The sequence below is a fragment of the Pinus tabuliformis genome, chromosome 6, assembly GCF_031772625.1.
Source record: "Pinus tabuliformis cultivar Carrire ecotype Pingquan chromosome 6, CPIR1, whole genome shotgun sequence".
In the NCBI taxonomy this organism is placed as follows: Eukaryota; Viridiplantae; Streptophyta; class Pinopsida; order Pinales; family Pinaceae; genus Pinus; species Pinus tabuliformis.
The window spans coordinates 1259032874-1259053074 of NC_142292.1; the positions used below are offsets into that span (position 1 = coordinate 1259032874).

The 20201-nt window shown below is 38.9% G+C and overlaps 1 protein-coding gene across 1 annotated transcript; it reads right to left on the minus strand.

The window, feature by feature from the left end:
• Nucleotides 1-8099: 8099 nt before the first annotated feature.
• LOC149263236 (uncharacterized) lies at nucleotides 8100-8660 on the minus strand. Its single transcript, XM_089387028.1, has one exon. It carries the CDS (start codon nucleotides 8658-8660, stop codon nucleotides 8100-8102), a length of 561 nt encoding a protein of 186 aa, XP_089243154.1.
• Between the last annotated feature and the right edge of the window lie 11541 nt (nucleotides 8661-20201).

The window sequence follows — 20201 nt, forward strand, 5'->3', positions numbered from 1 at the left end:
AGCTTCAAAGTACTGAATGGGGTGTTCCTGGATCAACTTCTTGGATAATGAGCTGATGTCGACAAGAAGAGATCCGTCAAAGGAGGGCCTTAATGAATCCCACATCAATGACATGAAACGGAGCAAATGATTTTGATGGAGGTGAAAACAATCTGATGATATACGGTTCAGGATGGCGGTCATGAAAGAATGAATTATAATGTATGGTAGTGGATGGGACACAGGTGACTTCTCTGGATGACTTCTCTTGAACATGTCGGCGACACTTATGTGATGGATTGGTAGCATTTACCCCAAATGTGGATGGTATGGCGTGACCATGGTGATGTGACCGGTGAATGAAACAACCCAACCCGACTCGGACACAGAGTGGAAGTGTCATGTTCAAGAGCGACTTGCTACCAATAAAGATTCTTTGAGTTTTCTTCCCAATTTTTCCCCGGTCATTGTTAACCAGTACCTCTTTATTTTTGTCAAGCTTGAGGAGGATAACATGTGCTTGTTCTATAATTTTCCCTTCGGGCAAACCCATCGCTATGTTTTAACGAGCCTAGCGATAGTCAAACTCGTTCTCATCTAAAGACAAGTTTGTCGTTATTAATCTTTTTAATGAGTTTAACGACAAAGATAACTCGGTCCTTTTCATTTTTAGAGAGTCTGAAAAGGTACGTAAAGGTAACTCCAAAATTCCTTTTTCGTCATCTAATCCCTTAAGTCCGAAAAAGTATAAAATAATACAGAAGGGATGAATTTTCGATAGTTTTAACGAGCCGAAGAAAACAAGTGCTCGATCTTTTTGTGCAATAATCCCTCAGGTCCAAAAAGATTAAAATCTAGATGAGGGATAGCACTTCCTGTCCCTTTAACGAGCTGGAAGGCCAAGGACTCAGCAATCTTTTCATATTTTACGAGTCAGTTGAAAAGAGCTTAAAGAAGACTCGTCTTTTGAGGAACGAGTGATAAAATGGGTAGCAGTTGATTCCAGGTAAGGTTTGGAATTTTCCAATCACGGCAGTTTCACAAGGATGGCTAGTGAAATCACTCTTCGCAGCTGTTCCTCAAAATGGGTAAAAAATCAAATGGAGGTGAATGATCGGCCAATGGAAAAGTGGAGGTGACGGTGCAAACGCGACCAAGGCTTTAATGGCTGAAGTACTACATTCACGGTGGTTATATACGGGGAATAGTTCATTTTTTAACGAGCTTAAACGCGGGTGGAAACATTTGCTCGGTCCGGGTTTATTTTTTAACGAGCTTGAACCTTGCGATAAACACTGCTCGATTAATCCAGTCATATGATAAGAATGTCTCATATAAAAACGGCAATTTTTAGAGTTTTGCCCCACATCCTTTCTTTATGCAAGTTAGAAGACGACCAATCCTACGAGTTTAAAGGGTTAGAGGTCCTAAAAATTTAAAAACATAAATAGTCGCTCATTGCTTGCACTCCAAAAGGTTTGCATGCCCCCAGGTATAAAACAGAGTTTCAAGGTTACCCCTTCTTTAGTCCGTTAAAACATTTGTTTTACCGAGAGAGGCCTACCTCTTACAGGTTACCCAAAGATTGCTCTATTCGCGGCGCAAACAAAACACTTCTTCGGCGATGTCTACCAAGATAATAAAAGGTGAGTGGTGGCACTTGCCAACTCTCATAACTTTGACAAGAGAATCTTGTTCTAGAATAACCCCTCTTCCAATCACGGACGGGGTACAGACTAGTCATATTCTCCCACGGAAACCTACCCTATACCCGAAGTTTTCCTGCTGAAGCAGACCAGGATGCATGCCCCCTGGGTTTCAGTCATATCCCTCCGAATTACTCGCGCTCATCGGGAGGATGGACTGGAGATTGAGACATTTCTTGCGTGAAAAGACCATTCAGGGATGGTATATGACTACTTGCTCTGTATGATCCAGGGAATGAAAGCTGGTCCACGAGCTTGACCACTCTTCCTTCATGCGGAAAACACATTACTCTAAAGAGTGAGGAGACAATCGCTCCCATGTAATAAATATAGTCTCGTCCAAGGAGTAGATTGTAATCTAGGGGTCCTTGAACTACCATTACGTTCAGGTGAACGATTTTCCTTCTCAATGTTATGGGCACATCGGGAAGGATCCCTAAAGTTCGACTGGTTCCTTTATCAAAGCCTGTTAGATTTCTCATCTCAGGCAAAAGCAATGGCGAACCAAGCGCTTTCCAAGCAGTCGAGGAAAGGATACTCACAGAAGCCCCCTCATCTATGATGGTACCAGCCATAACCATTCTATATATTTGAACGATAATTCGGAATGGTATGCTAGCTGGTAAACGTGGTCTGCCTAGTTGATTCCAGTCGAAGGAGACAACTAGGTTGCTTGGAGGTGGGACCGAATAGACGACCGGGTACGATTCTGACGAACTTCCTTCCTGCGATAAAGGAACGGGTATATTTCCCCCATGTTCGTCGGAGTCTGTGCTTATGAAGAGAATTTGGACGGTGTCATCCTTGTTCTCCTCGGTGATTGTATCATCCGAAGATGAAACCTCTGAAGGCAAGACCGGGTCAACTGCCGCCTCGACCTTTTGACTTTCATCTGGTATGGATCCAGATGGTTTATCTTCAATGATAGGCGCTTCAGCCGACCACTTGAGCGGGCCAGCCGGATTTTCGACTAGTGACGGACTCGGCAAGAGTTTTTTATATCCAGGAGGAAGTCGTAACGGTGATACCGGACGATCATCCAAAACTATTTTAGCTTCGTCTAAGAAGGGACAATGGTGGACGGCATGATCTCCTTCACACAGTTTACAAGGAAATCTATATTTTCCTTTTTGTCCTAGGACTTCACTTTCACTAGTCGATGGTGTGCTTTCAACATGATCATCAGAGGTTGACGACACCGGGTTGTGCAATCTAGGAGACCAGTCCCTTAATATCCGAGGGATGCAAGGACAATCTCTATGAAAGTGGTCTCCTTTGCAAATGACACATGGCGATTTAGGCTTGGTCAGTGCAGTGTGTGGATTTTCGTTAGACGACACTCGTTTTCCCCCATTCGCCTTTGGCTCCTTCTTCTTCTTCTCTTTCTTCTTCTTTTCCTTCTTCTCCTTAGGAACTTGATTTTTGGCTTTACCAGCCCCATCAAGCGAAGAGGAAGGAAGAGAGGAAGAATTAGATGAAGTAGAAGGTTGGTGGGCAACTCTGGACTCGTCTAATTGCTGATTCGATTGTTCAGGAATAGTGGTGTTCTGAACGACAAAGGTTGAGAAGAGCCATACAGGCAAACCAATTGTCAGTCCTGGAAGCGACAATGTGGCCATATGGGGTGCACCAACATCTCCCCAAGAGGAGAAGGGACTAGGATTTCCTCCAAGGGGAATTCCTTGGTTGGTAGACTCCATGTTCTCAACCCAAGATCAACGTAGGAAAGGGGTAATGAATATTCCGTTTAAAATAAATTTTTAGACGCTTTGACACAACTTGTTTTTTCAGTTTTAAAGAGTCGAGAAAAAACAAAAGATGACTCTAGTCTCCTTCGATTTTTAATGAGCCTGAAGTGACAAGTGCTCAGATGGACCTTTTCCATTAAGGAGTCTAAAAAGGAATGAAAGGGACTGCTCTGGAGATCTAGGTAGAGGGAGTACCAAACCAATCACAAAACTGCAGAATACTTTTTACGGTACGGCAGTCAATCTTCCCGAATGCTGTGTTCAGTGCATTGCGATTGATAGGGCGGCAGACACGGCTTCCTATGGATAAAGGATTTAAGCCTATAGGGGTCTCCCAATATATACTCGACGATATGTCGGAGCACAAGTCCGTACTGGCACTTATCGTCTCAAAGTGGAGGAATCACCCAACCATCAGTGAGGACAACAGTTACCAGGCTTTACGACGCCGGAATACGTCTCTAGCCTAGACCTCTAAATGTTGTGCGTTAAGTTCCAAAGCGTTGTTAGATTCATTGAATTTATTTTAAGTTGATCTTTCTTATGAAGTTTTCCTTTTGGGTTCACCACGAGATGTAGATGTAATTCCTAAAATGCAATCTAAAGATGATAAGCAAACTTTTATCTCTTTTCAGCAATGAAAATCCTAGCTACTAGGGGAAAAGAAAGACACAATCTTTTCACAAAGAGCAAAGAGCACACTGTAAATGCACTTTCCTAAATCAAGCCAAACAGACTGTCAATATGCAAATGCACATGTGCATGTATTTGTTTTTGACTTTCTTAATATTGATGCTAAAAAGAAAGTTGATGTACAAATCTGAATTTGCTTTCAAGCGACAAACACAAACAAGCTTCTTTTCGAATTCAAAAGATAAATACGATTATGACACTTTACGATTTTGAAATAAACACTCGTTTTTGACACTAGAAAAAACATAAATTCAGACCAAAGGCAAAAGTAAAAGTATAGTCAACCATCAACAGCAATCAAACTTTCTCCTATGATCGAAATCGACACTTGCAACAGATCTAAATCAAAGGACGACAGTACGACTATTCTACTTTTGCAATGGAAAACTGTAAACAACTCAACAAACACACAAAAACATCTATAGTTATTTTGTACAAAGGAGGCGGAATTACAGCAAGGAAAAGGGGTTTTTAAACAGACACATACACTGATCACAGGCTGCAAAAATCAGAGACAAAACTGGAAAGAATGAATCACAAGAACCTCAGCTGCACAGGGCTAGTCTGATCAGCGCACCTGTAACACAGAGAAACTGGATTGCATCGCAGGTTGCCCTCTGGGGAACTGCGCTGAAATGCAAGAACTCTTCACAGTACCTGCGTTGGGGAAGAAACGAGAATTCTATCCAGGTTCTGGGTCACGGTTTACAGTTTAGTCTTTGGTTTTTGGTCGAGTAAAAGCAATCAGTAATGCGCAATCAGAGGGTAGATCTAAGGAGGGTCTAAGAGCTATCACAAAGGGCAATCAGATCATTTGTGAATCAGTTGTTCAAATCATAAACAGATCCAGTGAATGGATTGAAGTAGAAGATGTCTACTTTGCATTTGTTATGGAAAATGCAGTTCGAATGCTACTTATAAGTTTATGAAACAAACAACAAAAGATACACAAACAAACTAATTAGACAATCGTCCCCAGCGGAGTCGCCATTTTGTTACCAGGAAAAGTGTCTATTTAGAACGACTCTATCCCACTAAGGTGTGAAAGTTACCTTAGAAACAAACATAGAAAACTACTTTTGTATTTCCTTTATGAATTAAAGATAGAGGGGGATAGAAAGAACCGACCTGTGTCTTGCGCTAGTCCTTTGATCCAATCCCTCTCTTCTTTGACAGCTTCCAGCTACCTGCTTCCTTACTTGCCCAGCTTCACCAAGTTCCTGTAAGATCACAGAAGAAGAAAACTACACAAAGACATGGATCTATATTCATAAAAAGCTTAGGATCAGATTTAAGCTAAACATACAAATGTAACAAGCATCAATGATACACAAGCATGTAGGAGAAACTCAAATAGTTTTATTGATATAACAAGAATATCCAGGAGGAGTTACAACTGATGATTCCTGATCCAGCATCAACCTCCCAGCAAAGAAGCCCCTCTTCACCTCCAACAAAGCATAATCACCCAATACTCTGATATCTATCTCAAAACCAACAGCAATTCTTTGCAATGTACAAAATTCCAGCCTCTGGATCTCTGGGATGAGGGATCCATATATAGATGTATGCAAGGAGGATGAGTCAGCTTATGATTTGACTAGTGTCTTCTCTCTGTCAATTCTTGCTTCCACTTGGAGACTGAGAGCCTCTTACGCATCCTTGGTCGAATTCAGTGAGGCAAGTGTCATTGGAGAAGATTCAGGAAGCTTCCATTGTCTTTCCACTTCGCGGAATGGCACTGCCATTTGTCATTTCCCGCTCAACGCACCCTGATAGTGCATTTAGGTGCGTTGCAATGCACCTAGCTAGTGTATTTAGGTGCTATGCAATGCAGCTAGCTAGTGGAGCAGCTGAAATGATCCTGATTTGACTGATTCTGAGCAGTTTCTGGTGGAGAACATCTAGGAGAAGCTGTAATTTGTTGACCTTGTTCCTTTAGGGGTTGGAACAACACTTTTAGGGACTTAGGAGCCCTTGGTTTATGGACATTTCATGCTTGGTGCTGCAAGGCACAAAAATGTCTATAACATATAGCCTTGATTAGGATTTCAAGATCTCTTAGGCCCAGTCCTCCTGCCAGTTTTGGTTTGCATATGTATGTCCACTTGAGGAGGGCCCATTTGTGCTTCTTAGAATCTCCATTCTAGAGGAAGGACCGTTGGATGTTCCAAATGGATTTATATACTGATTTGGGTGCCACTAGGGCTGAGAGCATGTAGGTCGGCATTGTTTGAAGAACTGATTTGACCAGTACCAGTCTGCTGGCCATGTTTAGGGCTCGGTGAGTCCAGCTACTTAATCTGGCCTTCATTTTGTTGAGGAGATCTTCCCAATTTGCAGCTTTGGGGGCGTATTCTGAAAGTGGGATGCCAAGGTATTTGGTTGGAAGGGAGTTCCTCTGAATCTTGAGAATTTTGCTAAGATTTCTCTGCACAGGAATAGAAGTGTTGAAGAAAAATAATTTGGATTTTGTTAGATTAATCTCCATACCTGAGGCTTCCGTGAAAGTACTTAGCACCTTGTTGAAGGTTCGAGCTTCCTTTACTGTGGGGGTTCCCATGAGCATTGTGTCATCGACAAATTGCTGATGCATTACTGTGGGGCCTTGATGCGCAACTTTGATGCCTTTGAGCTGATTTGTTTGGATTGCTTGGGATAGAGATCTTCCAAGGCCCTCTACCATGATGACAAAGAGAAAAGGTGACCAGGGATCTCCTTACTGTATACCTCTGGATGGGAGGAATGGTTGTAGGGGGCCTCCGTTCAGCATGATTGAGAAGAATGCTCCTGAGACCATTTCCATTATCTAGTTTATCCAAATCTGACTGAAGCCGAAAGCCTGGAGGATTTCTCTGATGTATGTCCAGCTGATTTTGTCAAAGGCCTTGGAGAGGTCAAGCTGAATGAGCATGCCAGGGATCTTTTGTGTTTTGATAGAATGCAGCACTTCCTGGTTGAGAATAATGTTGTCAGTTATCTGTCTTCCTTCAACATATCCAGACTGTTCTTGAGAAATGATTGAGGGAAGGATAGGTTTGAGTCTGTTGGCCATCAATTTTGAGAGGATTTTATAGATGACGTTGCATAGGGCTATGGGTCTAAATTTGTCGAGGGAGTCAGCATGATCATATTTGGGGATGAGGGTGAGGAAGGTAGCATTGATGGCCGGCAGCACTCGCTTGGTTCTGTGGAAGTTCTTAATCAGATTGAAAAGGTTGGCTTTGATAATGTGCCAGCAAGCTTTGAAGAATTCAATTGTAAAGCCATCTGGTCCAGGGGCTTTGTCAGTGGCCATGGTGAAGATGACTTCTTCAATCTCCTGCTCAGTGAACTCTCTTAAGAGAAGGGAGTTTTTCTCCTCCGTAACTAAGGGGGGAATAGCACTAATGACTTTGTTGATAGCTTGGGTTCTATCATGATTGGGCTCAGTGAGTAGTGACCTGAAGTATAAGTTTAGTTCAGATCCTATTTGCTCTCTGGTTGAGACCTTAGCACCATCAGCTTTTTTGAGGGATAGAATACGGTTGTTGGCTCTGTGCTGAATGGTTGATTTATGGAAGAAGCTTGTGTTACGTTCCCCATGTTTTAGCCACTGCACCCTTGATTTTTGTTTCCATAGCAGCTCTTCTTGTCTTAGCCTATCTTCCCATTGCTTTTGAAGGTTTGATTCCTGAGCTAACCTTTCCTCATTAGGCCCGTCCTTGATCATTGTTTGTTGGAGGCCCGCCATTTTTTCCTCGAGCTCTTTTTTGGCTTGAAAAATGTTACCAAATGTGTTCTTGTTCTAGCATTTGAGCTTGGCCTTTATGATCTTGAGCTTTTGCTGGAAGATTTACATAATGTTATTACTCTTTACAGAGGTTTGGGTCCACCAGCTCTGTATATTTTGCATGAAGGTTGGATGATCTATCCAGAAGCCTTCGAACCTGAAAGGCCTGTTTTGAGGCTTGTTCATATTGGTAAAGTGCATCTATACTAGCCAGTGATCTGATCCCCCAATGGGTAGAATGTTGGCTTCCATGTCTAGATTCTGGAGCATGATGGATTCCGATATGAGGAACCTGTCAAGCCTTGATGCAACTTGCCTATTTCCCCCTTTCTTATTGTTCCAAGTGTGTAGTCCATTGACTGTGGGAACATCAATGAGTTTAGATGCAGCTATGAAGGTACTGAAAGCTTCCGCATCTTTATCCAGTCTTCTTAGGCCTCCTTTCTTCTCCGCTAGGTTGGTGATCATGTTGAAATCACCACCTAGGATCCAGTGGTTGGCGCCATGGTGTTGTATGATTTCGTTCAAGTCTTCCAGCATCTTGAACTTCTCTTGAATTTGCTGAGGTCCATACACATTGGTGATGCATATCGTTTGTTGTGAGTCTGGCATGTTGAAGATGATTGATAGCGAATGCTGAGTGGACAGAGCATTCTGCATAAAAAGCTTGTTTTTGTTCCAAAACATTAGTAGCCCTCCTGCTTGCCCAATGGCTTCTGTGCTTGTGCATTGATAGCCTTTTGCAAAGAGTTTCTTAAGCATCTCTATGTTGTTGGATGAGCATTTGGATTCTTGTAGTAAGACAAGGTCTGGAGATTACGTGAAAAGACAATTTTTGAGGATTCGTCTTTTGGAGGTGCCATTTAGCCCTCTGATATTCCATGTTGTTATCTTCATTGAGAAATATTCGGTGTGGATAGGACCAGAGCCCTTATTTTTCCTTCATTGATTAGGCGCCTTCCGAGTTCTTGTATTTGTTGCTTTGTCGATTTTCTCCCCTGTTTTCTTCCTGGACCTTTCGGCCTGTATTGGTCCAGGTCTAGGTTGGTTTGGATGCTTGTTTGGCTGATGTTTCCCCATTTCTTTTTGGCTGCATTCTGGTTGAGATATTCTAACTGCAAGTATGCCATTTCAATTTTTTCCAAGTGTTCCTCAGGAATGGCACTCACTCCCTATTTGGACCATTGCTCGTTGACCTCTTGGAGATCCAGGTCACCCAGGATTTCTTCCAGGGGATTGATAGGAGCAGTTGAGGGCAACCGATCTAGATGAGTTTCTATGCAGGGAGGGGCATGCAGAGGATCGTGGCTTGTATTACTGGACTGGGGTTGGGCTGCGGGATTTGAAGCTGTGTCTCGGTTTGGGGTTGGTCAGGGTTTTAGATGGAATGATTGAAGGGCTTGATGATTGAGACTACCTGGGTGGATCTTGAGTTCGGGGGGCATGGGATTCTAGAGGGTTTTCGATTGGATCAAGATTTCCCAGAACTTCAAAGCTATTCAGCTGGGTGGGGGTTGGGTTGGAGGAGTGTTTCAGAGGATTTTTTCCTTTCTGCTTTTTATTTTTCCTGGAAACAGGGATGAAATCTGGGGGCGGGTTGTCCGCTTTGTCTGCTTGGGGATGAGTTGGGGGTTGATTCAGGGGGCACCCATGACTAAGATGTTCATGCTGTCGGCATTTCCTGCATCTAAAAGGGATGTTTTCATAGTCGATGGACTGCTTCCAATGAATTCCTTTGTGGATCAGAGCAATATGACCTGGGAGGGGTCCTAAGACATCCATATAAACGCAGATTCTAGCATAGGCAGTGTATTTACCTTGAGATGTGAGATCTGAAGTTTTGACGAAGATGCCCAGCTTGTTCCCAATGGCTTCCAGGATCCGCTTATTCCAATAATCCACAGGCAAGGAGTAGAGTCTGAGCCAAACTGGAACTTTTTTGAAATCTTCCTGCTCTGGGACAAAGTTGGGCTTCCAGTACGTCATGTAGAGTCCTGCCGAGTTGTAGAAGTATGGGCCTCCTTCGAAAGTGTGATCTCTGTCTTCCCTGTGGGCGAAGATGACCGTGAAAAAATTCCTTGCTCCTAACTGAAGTTCATAGTTCCCTTTGGGCTTCCATTTCTGGTTTATCCACCAGCAGAGAGCTTTTTCATTAAGTCGCACTCCCATGAAACGACAGATTAGGGCATGTTTGCACATGTGATCTCTGTATTCTTCGATCCAGGGGTCTTCGATGATTAATGAGGGTGTTTCCTCCGATAACGGTTTGCAGGGGGATGAGCCTGTTGTCCCGTTTTGGCTGGGGACGCTTCTCTCAGCCGAAGATCCATTGGCTTTCGAGGTGTAGTTTGCCACCAGAGCTTTGCCTTTGTCCCTGGATCGGGAGCCTGATGAGGTAATGGCGGGCGCAGGAGGGAGGCTGCCGAATACAAAGGGGCCGAAGGCTGGGGGGTCGATCCCCCCTTGAGGGTGTTCATGGAGCATTGCGTCTAGGGTTTAGTTGCAGGGGGTTTGGACGTGCATCCACTTCCAGTTATCTTCTCTCGCTTAACCATGGCATGTGTTATGAATACCTAGAAATCAACAAAATCGTCTTCTCCTTCACCTTTGTCTTGTGAGATAATATCCTTTATTTTAGAATCTGAAGCATGAAACCATAGCTACCATTATTGTCCACAAAAAATTTTAAATGCTTGGTGTACTTGGCAATCATTTATTTCAATACTAAAGGCACAAACTTGATAATTTGTTTTATATGAAGTATCAGTATATCATCAATCCACTCATGAAATAATAAGAGCAGATTAGTTAAATTCAACCCCTATTAGTTAATATGCTTCTTTTGTCATTGTGCATAATTCTTCTCAATGCCTTGTTATATAATATTCATCGACCTTCCTTCTAACACTTCTTGCGATGGTTTTCTCATTAATATTCATAGTCTATTTCCTTTGCGAAAAGGTAGACAATTGCTATCCTTAATCATCTAAACCTTTAAACATTTTCGCATTTTATCACCAATTATAAGTGTTCACAACTCTCTATCCTGACACTTTTAAATTATATAGGTCATCACTATGACCCTTACCTATCATGATGCTCAATCCACTCATCATATCCTTAAGATAACTTGTCACTTGAAACAAATACCCCTTGGTAATATCACGTAAATTAGCCCTAGACATTATTACATTTTCACAGTTTCCTTCACATTTTGTTATACACCTTAAAGAACAGTTTGAGCTTTAATTAGCTAATCCAATCCTAAAATTTTATATTCTTGTTATTTATATTAGCACCATGCTCTACTCTCACTAATCTTGGACTTACCATGAAAATACTACCTTTATGGTAAGGAATTTTCCCTTTTTCCTCTTGCAAAATCTTCCCAAATTTCATTTTTATCTTCTTTATTCCCATAGTATAGGTAATTATGGGTTTGTTACCACTATAATATAATGTTCCCATTCTTCTTATAATTCCTTAAAATGACCTTCATCATTATCTCATCTTCATTGGTTGATTGATAATATTTACTCTGGATAAATGTCTTTATTTGTACCTTATAATAATACTTATTATATTCTTATATAAAAATACTTCTATGTTCTTATTTATACCTTATATACCTTATAGATACCTTAGAGTGATGCTTATCATGTTCTTATATAGAATTGCGATGTCAATACATAGCCAACCAGGGTCTATATGATCTACTATTTACAACATAGTGAGACTGTCAAGTAATTCGAATAACGAGCCACCATATGCAAAAGATCATGTCTCTGCAATGCAATGCGATGCGATTTGACGACTTTAAACATTTTTGCGAACCAATATCCCAGTTGTGGACATAAATTACGATCTCAATTTTCCAAAATATTAATTCACAGGTGACGTCACTGTGCCTCTATGCCATCCCACTGTTATGTGTTCCATTGTATATCAAAGCCACAGGAAGAGTCACAGAGATTATACAAGCTATATCATACAAACTTTACCGCAGAGATTCATCCAGAAAGAACCACATTTCCGTTTTATTTTCCTCAGAAATCTTCATCGAAATTTCTCCCACAGAGAGACCATACGAATTCTTCCCTAGAGAGAGATCTCTTAAGAATCCAAATGTCAACAGTGTGATCTTCAAGTTTCCAACCATAGCTTTGATTCCATGTTTGGAGAAATAGGAGATTTGTAAGTTAAATTCAATTTCTCTTTTGTTGATAATTATTTGTGAATTTGTGGGTATTATCTGTTTCTCTTCTTTCAACCAGCAATTACCAAATGTAAAAATTTGAACATCACCAGAACACAAAGAACACCGACTCAGAGTACATTTAAAATTAGAGAAATTTACTCAGAGTACATTTAAATTAGAGAAATTTTAAATTGATCATCACTCATATATTTTGAAACAAGGTACACATGGTTCTACCATAATCATGTGTTTTCTCGCATCAAATTAGTCCTGGTATGTCAAGACATGTGTGATGGAGATATTGTCATTACCTATAATCAAATTAGCATTGTTAGAACTGCATAATGCAAACTTAGTATAGGGAATTACAAATTAATTATCATTAACCATCTAATATTATACAACAACGATATTGTCATTACCTATAAGAACCACATAATGCAAACCTAGTATGGGGAATTACAAAGTAATTATCATTAACCATCTAATATTATACTACAACAACGATCATAAAGGTGCACATGAGTAGAGGAGATTCAACCAATTTACCTTAATGTATGTGTTTATGAAAATAAACCTGAAGGAAATGATGAGTATAATATAAATTATATTTAATTGAATTGTTGACGAATTTATTTAAAGAGTTTATAGGTGCTAAATTTTTAGGGTAAGTGATGACATAGTTCAAAAAAATTAATTACATTGTAATAGAAGATATTTTCACTTTATATAAGTATTAGGGTTAGATAAATTATGTAATTGACAATATACAATTCAATTCTTTGTAAGTTTAGGAGGACTATATCTTCATTATGTCCAATATATCACCCTGATCGGAATGGGAAATTGAATAGGGAATTGAACGTGACTTCACATCAAAAAGTGTCTTTACAAAATACCTGATCACTATCCTTAGACCTCATAAATCCATTTTAACTTATACATTCAATAAATAAAAAATCAAAATAATCACATATAAACCTTTTACACTTAAAAGATCTAAAATAATTGAAATCATATGAATTTATCTTTTAAATGGAATAGAAAGAAAATCAAAATAATCACATATAAACCTTTTACACTTAAAAAATCTAAAATAATTGAAATCATATGAATTTATCTTTTAAATGGATTATTTTACGTTAAAAGTTGAATGTCATTTTTTTTCATCTATATAAATAAAAAATCAAAATAATTACGTATAATTACACACTTAAAAAATCAAAATAATTACGTATACGCATTACACACTTAAAAAATCAAAATAATTACGTATACGCATTACACACTTAAAAGATCTAAACTAAATGAATCAATATGAATTTATCTTTTAAATGGATTATTTTTACGTTAAAAGTTGAATGTCATTTTTTTTTATCATTTTCACCTATGTAGAAGACACAAGTATATACCTGACATAAATGAATCAATACGAATTTATTTTTTAAATGGATTATTTTTACGTTAGAAGTTGAATGTCATTTTCTTTTATCATTTTCACCTATGTAGAAGACACAAGTATATACATGACACATCTCCTCTACTCAAGTACAAGTAATAAAGTGCATTTCAAAACAATAATAAATTAAAAGATATTCTAAATTGTTTATGAATTTTAGAGTCAAAGGCTAAGGCTTAAGGTGATTAGTTGTTTGATGTAAATAAATAAAATTGTAAATTCAGCAGAGATTCTAAATTTACTTTGGAGTGAGTCATGAGGTTTTCTCGGTGTATTTGATTATTATTATTATTTTAATTTGATTAAAAAAATCTTTTAATAAGATTATCAATTATTGGTGTAAGTAAAAATGTTTATTTAATTAATTATAAAATTATAAATTAAGAAGGTTTAAAAGCAATTTTAGAGGCAAAGAGAAAGATGAAACTTGTTTAAGAGTGAGGTTAAAATATAATAACGCACTTGTAATTTGGAATGCATTCTAAAACGGAGGCAAAATTAAAGGAAAAAGTGCAGAGTGATCCATTATTGGTGCCACATTTTACTATAATGTTTATTTAATTAGTAGTTAAATTATACATTAAGAAGGTTTAAGACGAATTTTAGAGGTAAAGAGAAAGATGAAACTTTTGTTTAAGAGTGAAGTTAAAATATAATAACATACTTGCAATTTGGAATGCATTCTAAAACGGAAGTAACATTAAAAGGAAAAGTGAGTGATTAATTATTGGTGCCGCATGAGTGATTAATTATTGGAATGCATTCTAAAACGGAAGCAACATTAAAGAGAAAAGTGTGTGATTAATTATTGGTGCCACATTTTACTATGTATAGTAGAAAAAAATATTAAAAATTATAGTTTGTTAGATTTCCTAATTTTAAGGCTGTGTTGAGGGGCAAATACATGAAATAACCAATTATTGATGAAGAGTGAATATATTTATTAATAAATTTATATGTGTGTCGGGGAATGGATTAGGGTGATAAAGGCCATGGTTTAGGTTTATGGTAGTTGCTTCAAAAAAGTTTTTAAGTTGCATTAATTTGTTAGGATGGATCAGTTTAGATTCTAAACTAATAATATTTGATAACCAAATATTTAAAGGATTTTTTCATGTGAATCTTGATAAGGTATTTTCATGGCCTTATTCCTATTACCTAAAATATGGTTGATTGGATCGTCTTTTTGTGAGTAGTAATAGCTAAAGGAAAAGTCAAGGTTTCCCTTTTATGACATAGTTTTTACTTTTCTCTTTTTTATAGTACATATGATTGAGATTTAATATTTGACAAATGGCTTTAGTATTTTCATCATTTAGGTTGGTTTTATTTCTTTGATGTTTTATATTTTTTCTTTCATTTCTCTAATATTTTAAAGTTGATAGGGAATATGATTGGGACTTTTCAACATGTTTCCTCAAAAACCATAGATTAGTAAGGAATCCCAAGAATCCTAGTTAAGAGATTGCTAATAAGTGAGCTTCCAAAGAGATTGTGTTTGAATGTGAAGGTGAGTAATGATATCAAATCTTGGAATATGAAAAGTTTCCATTTGGATGTCATTTTTGTAAGATTCATGGTCATTTGGTCTGGGAAATTTTTTATAAAGTTAAGATAAATAATAAGAGGAAATGTCCCAATGTTCTCCTCTCTCTCTAGATCAATAAGATATTGGACCTTTTGGATCCAATTACATGAATCTAGGTCTAAATTTTAGTGTGGATAAGTAATTGTCTATTATATGTGCACTAGATTCATATATTAAGATTGAGACTGAAGTGGAGGATATGGTATAACCTTGTGTTGTTGCTAAGGAAGATTCATTGTTTCTCAAAGAGAGGAAATGGATCTTAAGGTTTTATATTCCTCTCCTATCTAGTTACTACCTTCTAGGGAGATGTTTGTTGATAATTAGCCTTTTCCTGTTTACATCAAAGCTCCAACATATTTGTTGTAGTGTTTTCTTCTCAAAGATGTACGAAAATAACCCACTTAAGATTGTGGATGACAAGCAATCTCATCAATATAAATGGATGCTAAACATTGTAGATCTGCAGCAACTCATAGAAACCAAACCTGCCAAAGTCTGGATCTATGCCACAATCATAGTTAAACATCAAAAAGAAAGAGTAACAACTCCAATCATCCAATGGAAACCAGATATGTAAAGAATAATTTTATTATAACACTTGTGAAGGGAACAAATAGATGTTACTGGTCCCCCTCTATGGGATGGGTTCTTGGCTGTCCTCAAACGTTTTTAGCTTTTGTAGAGTCTCTCTCCTCTATAATATGTGAACCCAACAAAAATATGGTGTGCGACAATGAAAATATTCAGAGTTACAACAGTGAGTTCAACAATGAAAATAATCAAAAGTGAATAATGAATGAAAAACCCTTCTATTTATAACAAAATATTGAGTTATCCTTGAATAATGAGCAATAATAAAATATTATTGATCCCATTTTTGGAATAACCACCTGGAATATTTTATTATATTTGTTTAGGAGGGAAAAAGTATTTAAACTTTTATTAATAAATAAATAAATGATTTATTTATCATCTCAAGGAATTAGTTAAGTAATAATAAACAAATAAGGATTTATTTAATTATTCCTAATGGATTTAGTCAAATTTGACAAAGAATAATAATTAATTAGTGATTAATTAACTATTCGGAGAGAAAAATACGATAACTAATGATTTATCTGTTTATTTTTCATGATTGAGTCAAATATGACAAGGAATAATAATTGAACAATGGTTTAATTAATTATTCCTAGAAGAAAATCCAATAAATAATGATTTATCTAATTATTCTTCATGGGTTTAACTATAAATTACTTAAAAAATGTGGTTTATTAAGTAATTTCTCACAGTGAAAAAAATTTTATTATGGTAAAATTGGCTTTATAGGGTGTACTTCGATCCATCTAGTAACTTAGGCTAGACGATCAATTTTTTGGTGATAACAGATTACCCCTTAATGTACGAGTGTTAGGAGAAAAACGTATGACCGAAGTATGTTGTAAAGACACAATCACTAGACAACACAGGGGAGTCAGAGAGAGAGAGACCAATGAAGCTTAATTGAAAGAGGATAGGGACAGAGGGGGCGAGACTAATGCAAGTCTCCTTTTTATGTTGTGGTACCGGACCTCAGTGAGGCGAGTGAGGCATACCCATACCCGCTAAGATAACTTAGTACAAAAATAATGGTTCACCCAGAAATATAAAATTGAGCAATGAAGTATATGTTGAACGGTACATGATATGCTGGCATAATAGAGCCAAAAAATAATACAATGTGTCCCATATACATAATGCACCTGGAAAAACATGAGCCATCACTGAATACAATAATATCTTAGTACATGAGATACAAAGCTCCTTCCCTTAAAAAATGGGTGGGAGGGAGGGTAGAACAACCGGAGAAGCCCTGTTGAACAAGGAAGGGCTCTGCAAAATTGAATGGATCATCTGGAGGAGACGTGCATGCTATGATAACTGTGATCAGTAGGAACCGAACCCATCAACTCTACGGAACTGCGTCTAAGTTTGTAGCATAGTAGGTATGTATTCAGGCATGTGGGGGGCTACATGAAGGGTCACCCCCTTGTGAGGTCTGAAACATCTCACACACACCCGGGAATCACTGGTACAATTTGTTGCATCACTGGACCATCAATTGTATGGATCACGAAAATGAAACGACCAAGTCAAAGGGCAATAATGAGACCCTCTGCTCGATCTAATGTGTCGAACAAGAATGGAAGCTGGAACCGAGATACACTGCCCTCTAGGTTATTCTTATGGAATAAATGAGCTAATGTCGATAGAATAGGGTCTGCGATAAATGACGCAATGAGGATCCTCAACTAAAGCACGAGGGAAAAATAGTAACGTGACTGATGGACTGACACCAAGGATAATGGGGAAAAGTGGGACTGAGGGACAAATAGATGACTTCCCTTGTTGGAGCATAAAGTGCATGGTTGACCTGGCAGCGACTAACTGACCTCTAGAGGGGATGGGGATAGTATGACTGGAGGCCAAAATGGGCAACACAGGATGAACGGTATGCAAATATGGATGGAATATTGTGACATGATATGATGGGACATGAACTAGACTCCAAAAATGCAAGGGTCACTCATCATGGATGCTCTGAACAAGGGTGACTCAATGATGCTGCCACACAGACTAGGCCTAGTGGGGACCATCAAAACATGAGTAAATGATGGTTACTCATGATGAAAGTCGACATATGGTATGACAAGTATTAAGACAAAGTTCGATTTTGAGAGGTGACGAAGTGACCTTTGTTGGAAAAATGGTTAACTAGTGAAGCGTCAAATCATCGAATGAAGTGATGCAACCTACCTAAATGCATGACATAAATAAATACGCGCAAATCAATGGGAAATGCTATGGGTAAAATTTCTTGAGGTAGAGTGCATTATGAGGATTGGGAAGGAGTTGGCCTTCGAAATCCTCTAGGAGATATGCCCCCTTACCTAAGTCCTTGTGAATGATGTAAGGTCCTAGACATAATGATTCGAACTTCCCATGTCCCAAGGTATCATGGGCCTAATCATACACCAGAACAAGATCACCTTCGTGAAAGGCACGAGGGTTTAATTTTCGGTCATATTGAGCTTTGTTGCATTTTTTGGTTGCTTCAATGGTTTGAAAAGAAACCTGACAATCTTCAAAGGCGCATTCGAGCATGACAAGTCTTTGTTCTAATGGTTGAGGGAGAAGTTCGACAGCTAGGTCGAGGCAAGGGATCTCACACTCAATTAGTAAGACTACCTCCTCGCCAAAGACAAGGCAGAAAGGAGTAAACCCGGTGGTAGTTTTAACAGAAGTTCTATAGGTCCACAAATTTGGGAAGAGCATAAGGTGTCAATTGGTCTTGTGTTTATTCACCGTCCACTGAAGCATCGTCTTGAGAATCTTGTTGACTACTTCAACTTGTCCATTACCTTGGGGGTAATAAGACGATGAGTATTGGTGCTGGAAGCCCAACAGTGAGGATAGTTCACGCCATACCTCATCTTCAAAATTTCGGCCATGGTCAGAGACCAATTGTTTCAGAACCCCAAATCGAGCGATAACATGGTTAAAAAAGAAAAGGGTTGTTGTAGCCACTGTGTTATTTAACATTGGCATGGCCTCAACCCATTTGGTAAAATAAATTACCGCCACGATAATATACGTATGGTTATTAACAGATGATGGTCGACACTCCTTAAATTCAATGACCCATTTACAGAAAGGACCAGCAGTGATGATAGGATGGAGGGGATCTGGTGGGGCTCTTGCCTTTGGGGGAAAATGTTGACAATTGGGGCAGTGTTTGACTGCCTCAATGTAATCATTGAAGAGATAAGGCCAAAAGTAACCAGCGTGCATGACTTTCTAAGCAGTGGCCATACCAGAGAGGTGATGACCACAAGTGTCACTGTGATAGGAATTTATCACTTGCTCTACTTCAAGATGGGTGAGACAATGATAGAGGATAGAATCCACACCGCGGTGATAAAGGTCGTCATCGATGAGGAGGTAGCAAGGGGCCTAGTATCGAATCTGTTGTCGATCATCACGGGTAAGATGGGGAGCGAACTTTTGGGTTGGCAAATATGTGAGAATATCTTTGTACTAAGAACCGTTTGAAGTGATGACGAACAAGTGTTTATCCAGGAGCTCATCATTAACCGACGGATCACATGCACTAGTGGGTAATTCATAAATGAGTTTGGTGAGGACCAAACCTTTCTTTCTTTTAGGCGTAACAAAATTGAGATCGAATTCCTAGATGATGATGATCCAACATGCATACTTCCCATTGATGATCCGTCGACTCAATAGGAAGTTCATGGGGTTGGAGTTTGTTACGACCCTCGAGGTACATGTGAGGATATAGTGACATAGCTTTAGGATGAAGAACACAACAGCCAGTGCCAGCTTCTCTTCATGGGAGTAGTTCACAAGGGGACCTACTAAGTTTTCACTGACATAATATATAACATGCTCATTTTGATCCTCATCTTCTTGAATAAGGACCCCAGCGACTAAATGGGCGAAAGTTGAGATGTATAAGATGATTTCCTTGGTGAATTCAAGGGGACTGATCAAGGGTGCGGAGGTGAGAGCATGCTTCAGGGCATCAAAAGACTATTGAGCATGGTCATCCCAAATGAATGGAATGGTGGAGCGAAGGAGTCTGAGAACATGGTGATCGGATAGTCAGGCACAAACCTGCGAAGGAAGTTGGCTTTGCCTTGAAGTCTTTATAACTATTGCAAGGTACGAGGAGGTGGCAGTTCAAGAATGGCTTGAACTTTCAAGGGGTCAAGAGTGATATCGTATTTCGACACAATGAAGCCTAACAGATGCCATGTAGGAACACAAAAGACACATTTCAATGGATTAAGACGAATGCTATACTTGCAACATTAGAGAAAAATGGTGCCCAAATCATGAATGTGTTGCACTCGAGACCTAGAACGAGTGGTGAGATCATTAAGGTAAGCAAGGATAAGGTGCACCAAGTCATGAAAGCAGTATGACATGGCCTATTGAAATGTGGCTCCAACATTTTTTAAGTCGGATGGCATGACTCGATATGAAAAGGTTCCC

Excerpts from the sequence above, each read along its gene's own strand:
- LOC149263236 (XM_089387028.1), bottom strand. The coding sequence starts at position 8,660 with ATGCTTAAGAAACTCTTTGCAAAAGGCTATCAATGCACAAGCACAGAA.